The sequence below is a fragment of the Solanum verrucosum genome, unplaced genomic scaffold (genome assembly GCF_900185275.1).
Source record: "Solanum verrucosum unplaced genomic scaffold, falcon-dt-bn FXZP01000079.1, whole genome shotgun sequence".
Lineage (NCBI taxonomy): Eukaryota > Viridiplantae > Streptophyta > Magnoliopsida > Solanales > Solanaceae > Solanum > Solanum verrucosum.
Genome location: NW_026020368.1, coordinates 4,795,050 through 4,805,942, shown reverse-complemented (window position 1 = coordinate 4,805,942; position 10,893 = coordinate 4,795,050). Strand labels below are relative to the sequence as shown.

General features: G+C 34.0%; 1 protein-coding gene across 1 annotated transcript; it reads left to right on the top strand.

Moving 5' to 3' along the window:
* The first annotated feature begins 629 nt into the window (after window positions 1–629).
* On the top strand, window positions 630–10,317 carry LOC125838168 (hydroxyacylglutathione hydrolase 2, mitochondrial). The gene is made up of 8 exons (XM_049517232.1): window positions 630–783; window positions 1,315–1,497; window positions 2,537–2,740; window positions 4,492–4,615; window positions 5,793–5,893; window positions 9,123–9,197; window positions 9,294–9,392; window positions 9,837–10,317. The coding sequence occupies exons 1-8, from the start codon at window positions 727–729 to the stop codon at window positions 9,981–9,983; spliced, it is 990 nt and encodes a 329-aa protein (XP_049373189.1). The 5' UTR covers window positions 630–726; the 3' UTR covers window positions 9,984–10,317.
* The last annotated feature ends 576 nt before the right edge of the window (window positions 10,318–10,893 follow it).

Below are 10,893 nucleotides of genomic sequence, written 5' to 3'. Positions count from 1 at the left end.
TCTCGAAAACGACATTATTATTGACTTGGTGTGATTTGAATAATCACTCTATATGTTTAAATTTTGTTTTCTCTTTGTCGATCTATTTGGAGTTACTTTCACAAAAAATAATATCAAGATTTTTGGGAGATTTTTTATTTTTATATAATTATGATATTTAAGTAAGACTTTTTGTAACTTGATAATTTCACGAAATATCTCACACTTCCTATTAACAACAAGTAAAAGATAATTTTGTACCTAAATCACCTAGTGTTTTTTTGGTTGAAATTTTAACTTGACCTCATGACTCTCAATTACTTTAATAATCACTAGTTCATGTTCTATATTTATGGGTCTTATCCATTAATATCAAAATTAATAATGATGAAACTTTTTTTACAACTTCACAATATAATTATATTTTCAAAAAAATCCAATTGAAGAGCAAAATAGAAAATTTAAAATTGATTATTTTTTATTTATCGACATTCTAATGTGACTTGCACTAAGTATAGAAAACATAGCATATTCTATTTTTTAAAAAAAATATCTTTTATGCCTTGATGTGATACTCCTAATAATTAATTAATTAAGTATAGTGTTTTATGTTAATAGAAGTGAGATAGGACTAATTAATAAAGAGTCCGAAAAGGCGAAAACAATCTGCGTGTGAAACTGTGTGCCAACCCACCATTGCCGTCCTCTACACATCTCTTTACAAAACAAAACTGCAAATGCTAAATTATGCGAACTTTCTCTAAAATTGCACCTTCCGCCATGGCTTCCTTCCCTTGTTCTAAGGTTTTTCTTCTCCGTTTTGTCTATGCATACTCTTTCTCTACTACTCTAAATAGTCTGAATTATACTAGAGATTTTTTTTCTCGATTTTTTCGGTATTTTTTTTTGAATTATTCTGCGGTTTGCGAGGAAATTCGAAGTAAATTTGAGAATCTGATTGATTCGCTAAGCCTTTGTGCTTTTTGATGTACCTAAATCTGAATTCATGTGTATTCTTGCTGGTTGTGAAATTGATGTGAAGTCTTCATCAACTGTTCAACTGTTTTTTACTGGTTAATTAGCTTTTCGATGATTACTATACTGTTTAGATGATTACGATGTTGAGACTGTTTGAGATTTCTTAAATGATATTTTTTCCTAAGTTGTGTATTAATTTTGATCTGATTTCTCGTGGTACTCAGTTAATGCAATTCATAATTAGGGTTTTAAAAGGGGAATATACTTTGTTTCATGTGATGCTTTAATTAGTGTGTAGATTCTTCGTCTTTTGATTGCATTTCTATTTAATTTAATTCTATTTGTGGATTTTCTTAGTCCCGGACAGGGGTTTGTGTATGGCCTGACATGAGGCAACTTTCTCTTAGGAAGAATCTATTGTATGGGTTTATGCAGCTCCTTTCAATGCCATTCAAGACTGTACGTGGAGTTAGTCGAACACTTCGAGTTTCTAAACTCTGTAGCATTACCAGTACGTCTTCATCTTTGCAAATCGAACTGGTGAGTCTATAGTATTGTGCTTTTTTAGGTTCTTATGTATACTGCAAGTTGTGTCTTTATTTTAATAGTATACGCATAGCCTGTAATAAGTTCATTTCTTGCTTGATTTCAATGTTGGGTACATTTAGAAAGAAGAATGTGTTTAGCAGTAAATGGTAATGAGCAAAAAACGATACTTTATATGAAGACGCTCGGTGTGACTGGGGTGACTTTTTGATGTGGTATTAATCTTCCTTTGTGTATCTAAAATCTGGCCGTATACCCTGAAATCACAGTGATTGATGATAGTCAGCTTTACAGACTTAATACACACTGTCCTAATCATCCTGGAATTTTCTGTGCATTTCATCGACTTTTTTGAGTCTTACACCTAGTTGGACAAAACAGGGAGTATGTTGCCTCATGTAGAGTATTTCAAAAGGACTTCACCTTATGGCTTAGGAAAACTGCTCCTCTATGCTCTAATTTGGACTATAGCTTATTCCAGATTCAATATTATTTAATTTATACTTTTGGAGCGCTCATGACATTCCAATTGGATGAACTTTTTGACTGGGAATACCTTTCTTTTAGTGCTTTGTATTCTCTGGTATGCAGATGTGTTCTCTTTTTTGTACTGGATAACATCCTTTTTGTCTAAATTTTACCATAAATAGGCAAAATGTTTCTTCATGTTACCTTTCTCAACAAAAAGAAAAGGCAAAATGCCCCTACGTTAGTGTTGCTAGAGTATCAAATGATTAAATAAGTCTCAACTCAAAATATGGTACTATGCTACTTCCATTTTGGGTGGAGAAGATGTTAAAGCTTGTTGGGTCTTATTTTCAGGAAGCCGGAGAGATTTACTAGCTGAGAAAGAATAAAATAATTTCTGCCCTTTCTGCTTCTCTTCCACTTCTTTTCTTCTGTGGCTTTCTTTTTATGGATGCGAGAGCATAAAAGAAATCATCTTCTTGACTTTATGTTGTAACAAGGATCTCCACCTCTACAATGAGAAACCCTGATGAGTTTTGCTGATCTTTCTGTTGTCAATTGTCAGGTACCATGTCTCCAGGATAATTATGCATATCTATTGCATGACGTGGATACTGGAACAGTTGGTGTTGTGGATCCTTCTGAAGCTGTTCCTGTTATAGATGCACTGAGTAGAAACAACCGTAATTTGACTTACATTTTGAACACACATCATCACCATGATCACACTGGTGGCAACATGGAGTTAAAAGCAAGGTATGGGGCAAAGGTAAGATGATGTTTTCCTGTTGCCACTCTCATTTGAAATTGTGATGTTGTATAGAGATAAAATATATTTCCTATGGAGTTCAATAGCTGCTCTTGTGTTGGATATGTGATCTATCTGTTTATATTGTAGTCACAAATACCATCTTATAAAAAGTGTGGTCTTATACTTTTCTTAAAAAATAATACCTTTTAGTTACATGGAGCTATTCTAGGGGTGAGTTGTGGTATGATGGAAAATAAGTGCTCGTCTTACTTTTCTTAGTGTTTGGTAAGTAAGCAAAATAATATTGTCCCAAGAGCATTTATATGTAATCTAGCATAATATTATGAGGTTAAGATGGGTGGGGAGTGGGGTTGGAATGGTTGAGGGGTGGGGGCATTGGGTGGGTGGGGAGGAGACAATGAACATGGAATGTCACTGTGGAGCTTGTTTCCCTACTTTCATTAGGAAAGTCATTTTCCTCATTTTAAGGAACTTGTTTTTCTTAGAGAAAATGTTTTCCTAAACATTTTGACCGATTGAAAACATTTTCCTCAAACCAAACACACCCTAAGTCTAGTTTTTTCTGAATTACTCCAATCCATTTATTTTTCCTTTCCTGTTTTAAATGTTTTTTTCCTCTTTATTTTTTGTGTGGGGTGGGACTGGAATGGGGTAATAGGTAGGGAAGCTTTACCTGGTTACAGGTTTTGGTTTTGGTTCAACAGAGTGATCTTGTAAATGGAGGCGTTAAATTAGATCTTGGGCTTAACTCACACCCCAAAAGCTAGCTCAAAGGGAGGAGGATTGCCCAAGCCTTGTACTGAGTCCACCCATCTCATTAACCATCTGTTATGAATCTTAAGGGAAGGATCGATTCACAGGACGATGAACAGGGAAATCAAATTCAACTGCCTTTGATTTTCCCTTGCTTTTGTTCGAATTCCTAGATTGACCTATTTTTGTATATGAATTCAGCTCATCAAAGGGAAGCTGAAACCTTAGAGTTCATTAAAAGAGAGAACTCCGATCTCTTCAGCTCTTTAAAGGGAGACAAAAACCTTAGAGTTCAATGGAAGAGAGAACTCTGATCTCTTGTTTTTTGCTTAGTTATGACTTACTGATTTATTCATCAAAAGCCCCCTTAAATAGGAGTCTTATTACATCAGTAGGAAGTCTAACTCTTATGGAAGTAGGAGACTATAATCCTATTCCAAACTAATAACTATAATTTAACCTAATCTTTATGAAACTCTGAAACATAAATCCTATTCTAGAATAATAAATAAAGCAACTAAAAATATAATTAAATACTTAAATTAATGACTTCCAACGCATCCCTAACACCATCATTAACCACCAATGTGGGACTTTTTGCTTTAACAGGAGGAATGTAAAGTTTCTTTACCACTTTGCTCTTGTTGCCATAAATCTCAATGAAATGCTTTAAGAACTGTTGGGGCAACTCTCTGTCAGTATCTCTTCCAAGTTTTATTGGGGCTGACCAGTTTAGAGTACTTTGTTGAGAAAAAACCATAAAGGCCCAGCTAAAAGCACCACACATTTTCAACATATTAACCATTCTTTCAAGCTCACGATTTTTTTTTGAATTGGATAGAGATTAGGATATAACTTCAAATTGATATTGCACTTAAAAGATCATTGGTAACTATAATGGGCATTTCTCTTTGATTAACAGATTAAGGGTTAACATGTTTGCGTCAATTGAAATTTTGTCAGAAGAGGCTTTCATTTCGTACGTGATTTTGTAGGTAATTGGATCTGGAGTAGACAGTGATAGAATACCTGGTATTGACATAGCCCTAAATGATGGAGACCAATGGATGTTTGCAGGCCATGAGGTGTTTGTCATGGAAACTCCTGGTCATACACGAGGTTGTATTCTAATGCCTGATATCATTTGAAAATTGCCTTGAACTGTCTCATAGTCTTTGTTGCTTTTAACTGTTTAAGCTATTTGACGAAAAAAATGTCTATTTCCCTGTCAAATAACACACTTCGTATTGTTTTGTTTTTTTCCTTTGTTTTTCTGCTTTTGTCATGGTTAAACATCGGGTTCATTTTGGGAGCACAGCACCATTTATTTCTGTGTAAATTTTCTTGATCTACATGTGGTTTTAAGAAGTTACTAGTTTTTCAAGTTACTTGCTGGTCATGTGCTGAAGGAACTATCCGTTTAGTATAGGTGTTTGAACTCCAGTTGGGAGTTGGTTGACAAGTGCATACATGTTGAGAGAATTCTTGTCCCATAGTATAATAACATCTAACAAGTGAGAGCTTAGACTTTTACCACGATAATTATTGTCTTCTGTCTAATTACTCATGGAGGGATAAAGGAAAGAGATGACAGATCAAGGAAAAAATTATGTCTATCAGAAATGTATTCCACTAAATGGAGCTGTAAAACCTTTTGAATTGTTTACTTACACTGTTCATCTGATCCCATTTCATGTAACACCATTTGATTGGACATGTTCGTTTTATGTTACACTATTTGGTTGGGTACAAAATCGAGGAGATATTTGTCACACTATTTGGTTGGGTACAAAATTAAGGAGATATTTGTTTGACGGGTAAATATATATGATATATAAATTTGAACTTTCTAAAGTTTCTTCAGCTCACATCAATCTAACTAATCAGTTTAAGATTTGATGGTTATCTATTTCAAAAGTATCAAATATTATGCTAGTATAGACTACAGAAACTTTAGAAAGTTAATATTATTAATAGAATGATGTCAAACATGTTGGTATGTTCCAACATAAAGAGTGTGCTTTTGAGGTATAGTTAAAGTATGCCTCTTCTATATGGATCACAGCTGTTGGTTCTTTTCACATGATTTATAATGAGAAATCATAGATTTAGTTAAATTTAACTTTTTCAGACCCCACTTGTGGACCATACTGGGTATGTTGTTATAGATTTAGGACCAAGTGGGGAATGGGGATTACTTCTGATTTAAATTGTTATCTTTTAGATGATCTTATGTGCGATTTTATTTGCTTAAAAAATCTCCTCAATTTTACTAATACAAAAAAATGCATGACAGGGCATATCAGTTTTTACTTCCCGAGATCTAAGGCAGTTTTCACAGGAGACACACTGTTCAGCTTGTCCTGTGGAAAACTTTTTGAAGGAACTCCCGAGCAGGTAAAGTATAGTTTTATTTTGCGGGCTGTAACATCTGTTTTTTTCTTTTATTGGGCTTCTATATTGATTTTCTTTTTATTTGGAGAATCAAATGTTGATGGTTGTCAACTATCAATCTGAGTTGGACTAATTAATGACAATAAGTAAAACCAGTAGTTCTTATTGTTTAACCTAAAAACTTGATGTTATCTGACGCAAACGCGTGCTATTTTCTTCTCGTAAAATAATGGGATACATATTGTCAATTTGCTGATTGTATCTTTTTTTTGTGGTATAAAAATCGAGCCTTGTTTGGGTTAGCCGACTAAAAGTAGTTGATAGTGCCAAAAAATACTTTTTAAGTATTGAAGCTGATTTGGATAAGCAATTTATGTTTGTAGATAGAAATGGTGAAACTGATGAGCACAATTTTTTTTTTGTATGTTTGGGAAAGCTATGCTTATAAGCATTTTACTTTATGGAAAGAGGTGATCCTTAGCAAATATGGGTAGAGTTCTTAATGGTGTACAAACTCAGTTACTAGCACTTGCGGCATTGCAGTATAGAGGTCTATCAGAAGCCTTTGGCCCTTATTGGAGAGGAATATCCAATATAGAGTGGGGAATGGCATCGAGATTCTTTTTTGGAAAGAGGTTTGGATTGGCTCTGAGGCCTTAATGAATTCTTAGCCAGATCTTCTTTCTCTAGCAGTCCATGACTTTAGATAAGAGGGTTTGGAGGTAAAAGATTAGGGTAGAAAGCTAGTTGGTTGTTGAGCGATCTCTTGCTTTCCTGCGGGATAGGATTGGTGTCGTACTTGTACCTTTTTTCTTACTAGTGGTATTAGCACTTTTCTCGATGTTTTTGGTTCTTTGATTTTGTTTATCACCTGTGTGTTTTGTGCTTTAGGTTATCGCATTATTTTCATTGTCATTACTGTTCTTTCTTTTGTCTGTTGTGTAATGTTCTCCATTTCACATTATTTCGTTGTTGTTACTACACCCACATATGTTTTTCCTTTTTCAACCTGTTTGGAAATGCTTTATTTAAACTGAGGATATCGGAAACAACCTCTCTAGCACTACAAGGTAGGGGTAAGGTCTGCGTACACATTGCCCTTGCCCTCCCCAGACCCCAAACTGGGTATGATGTTGTTGTTGTTTATAGTTAAAAACATTGCCAAAGCAAAAGTGTTTGTAAGCTGAAAAACATTAGTTGGGGGATCAACTTATGGTTTAGAGGGTGTTTGGATTGGCTTTTTAAAAATACTTATAAGCTAAGGGTTGTTTGGTACAAAAAATAATAGCGCATGGATTAGTAATGCAGGGTTTACTTTTATCAAGTGTTTGGTTCATTGTTTCAAACTTCATCTTGTGTTTGGATTAAAACTTTTTAAAAAGTTTCTTTCCAATTATACCCTTGAATTATTATGTAGTTGAGTCAAGGTAGATAATTGTCGAACAATATTATTTTTTATGGCCTTCTAACTAGCTATGAGAAGAACAATTTGTTGTCATGTTTCCTATTTTTTCACTTGAATTATTTGAGGATAAATAATTGTCATCTTAATAAATTGATCACTCACAAAATGTCAATTTTCAATTTAAAAAAGATAAACCATCTACTTTTAAAATTGAAAAGGCGGTCAACAATGGTAAAATTGAATAAACCAACTACATTTATACATAAAAATTGCAACTTATAGGTTTAATATGTATGTAATTTCTTAAATTGTTCAAAATACAAATAGTTAGAAAATCACACACACACACACACACACATATATATATATATAATCCATTCAATTAAGATCGCAAACGTCATGTAGTGATATATTTGCCTTTTTAATTAGTAAATTATAAATAACTCACATTTCAAATTTGTATTGGATTTATTTAGTAACAAACAACTCTCTCTAAAGAATTTGTAAGCTAATTTATTTAAATAAATTTTACTAATACAAATATAAAACATAAAATCAAGAAAATAAACAAAATAATTAAAATGATTTGAGGGATATTTTTGTCTTTACATAGACTTATCCCATGGTATTATATCCTATGTATTACTAATACCTCCAAATGGAAGGTATTAGTAATACATCCTATAATACCATGTAGGGGATGTATAACTAATCCATGGATTAGTTATACATAGGCTCAAATTCCTACCAAACATAGTACTAAATAATACCATACATAATACATGGACTATTTCTTTTAATGCGGCCTACCAAACGACCCCTAAAAGTCATAAGTTGGTTGTACCCAACTTTTAGCCTTTTAACTTATTTTTGTACTTCTTTGGCCTAAAAGTAAGTAAGTGCTTTAAAACACTTTTTTATCTTTCCTAAACACCACAAAAAATAGAAAAAGAGCTTTAATGCCAAAAACACTTGAAATAAGCTATAAGCCAATCCAGATATCCTCTTAGACATATTTTGACTTATAAGCACTTTGATCTTTACAAAATGCATACATGAGCCGTAAAGTGCATATCAGCAAAACAATACTTGAAGCAACTAGCTGTCCTACAGTATTGTGATTTTTCTGTTTCTCTTCATTTTGTGATTCCCATGTGTTTCACTTTCACCCATTATTTTCATTTTGATTTTCCCCTTTTTTTTTGTTCGTGTATTCTAGTTTCTACTATTGCCTTCAGACATTGACGGTAGGTCAATTTGCTTGATGGAAACATATTTAATTGTAATCAAACCCAAAAGTCATTGCACCTTCGTTTAATGTAAAGAATGTGATAGGATGGAGTAATCCACACTAGAACAAGACCAAATGTTGTAATGGTAAAAGCACTACTTCCAACCAAGTGGTTGGGAGTTCAAATCACCTAGGGATAGAAATGGAAAAAAAGCACTGATGGTTCTAGGGAGGGAATTTTCGGTAGGTGTGGTTATTAGGAATAAGCTTACAACCTATCCGAATCATATACATGGTTTGCAGTGAGCTAGCCAAGTCTAAAATGTGGTTGTATGAGAAAAAATATCTCTACCTATCCTAGGCTGTTGCTACCTACTGTGCAGATTGATCGGGTTTGTGAAACAAGAAGTTAAACTCTGTCTGTTTATAGTGCTATCTTATTTGCAATTGAAATGTGAACAAATGATGCATCAACCTATCTGAGCAGAGCTATGTCTGTTGGGCAGAAAACATTTTTGAGTGGATTACTTGCCAACCAAAAATAATGAATAGTAGAGTATATATTCCCGTTTATACTTATCATGTTAATGCTACAGATGCTCTCTTCACTTGGGAAGATCACATCCTTACCAGACGATACAAATGTCTACTGCGGCCACGAGTATACATTGGTAAATTGAGTTTTGAACAACTGTTGCTTGTTATTGATAACTCAGTCCTAGCATTGACAGTTTCTTCTGACCTGACTATTTGACACGTTTTAACAGAGTAATTCGAAGTTCGCACTTTCTATAGAACCTGGAAATGAAGAATTGCAGTCATATGCATCACATGTTGCCAATCTCCGCAAGAAGGGCTTGCCAACAGTAAGTTTCTTTTGCTGAAAACTGTAATGAGAACAATTTTTTACTTGACCTGAATTTTAAACCTTAAAAACTTTAGGGACACTTGCATGAGTCATGAGAATGAGAAGCTTAATTGGACTTGCTTGGTTGTTTTGTATTTGACCCTGTTAAATATTTTCAACTTACACCTTTGCCCATTGGTGTGCTAAGGTGCCCAATAATATCTTAGTAGGATAAAGAATTTATTGGTAACCAATGACATCACCAAGAAGACGCTAAAATTTCCAAAGTTATACCATAGAACTCATAGACTGAGGAGTCTAGAATTAAGTTATTGACATCTTTCATTTTTAACCAAAAAACTACGTAGATAAAAGCATGTGTATTATCTTTTTCCGCTAATTTTGGGGAGTATATTTCTGTTAATAGTCAATATATGCTAAATATTTCATTCTATGGTGCTAGATTCCAACAACCCTGAAAGCAGAGAAGCTATGTAATCCATTTCTTCGAACTTCAAGTACAGAAATCCGGAAGTTGCTTAACGTTCCAGCCACAGCCAATGATGCAGAAGCCTTGGGAGCCATTCGCCGTGCCAAGGATAACTTTTAGGTCGGGCATGGGAATTGGTGCCATAAACGACCCAGAAAATGTGTTAAGATAAATAGTGGCTTGCCATTTTTTGTATAGGAATAGTACATCTACCAGCCAAAAAGCAGAAGTGGAATATCTGATTCCTGTTCATGCTCACAATTAGCTTGTGGAGAGTCCAATTGTTGCCTTGAACAGTCTTGATTCAACCTGGTTAAACTAGACCCTTTATATATGTTATAGTGACAAGTGCTGCTTTTTTTTTCTTTCTTCAAATTACTAATGTTTCTTTTGTGCATCAAGTTTGAGATATAATTTTGTATTTTGTAATAAAGATAATGTCCATTTCTCTCAATCCTTCAATTAAAGATAAGGAATCTGCAAATCCAAGAAAATCCCATTCCCACATCCCATCTATTAAGCAAGAACATAAGGTATTGTTAGGGGTCGTTTTGTATGTTGGACAAGCATACATAGTGCTCGTCTTATTTGTTTGGTTATTAATTATTCTTGCGGAGGTCGGATGATAAAAATACCTTTGAGGTTGCTCAATTTTGTTTTCTACAACTTTTTCTGTTCATTTTTATTTGTCATGTTTCATGACCAATTGAATCCTGACATAATATTAGGTACCAGAGGAGATCGCTATGATCGTTACTGTATTCGTATCAAAGAGATGCGACAAAGTGTTCGGATCATTGTGCAATGTCTTAATCAAATGCCTAGTGGCATGATCAAAGCCGATGATCGTAAGCTTGACTTCACTTAGAAACTCTATACCCCCTATTAGAGTAAGGCATGCTCTCGAAACTAGATTCACTCGTTCTTGTCTCCAATGATTAACCTATTCTAGAGCAGTCAGGTGATTAGCCTATCCCGTGTTTTTTCGAAAGTTACTTTGATTAATTTTCAAAATTGTATTAGTTCGATA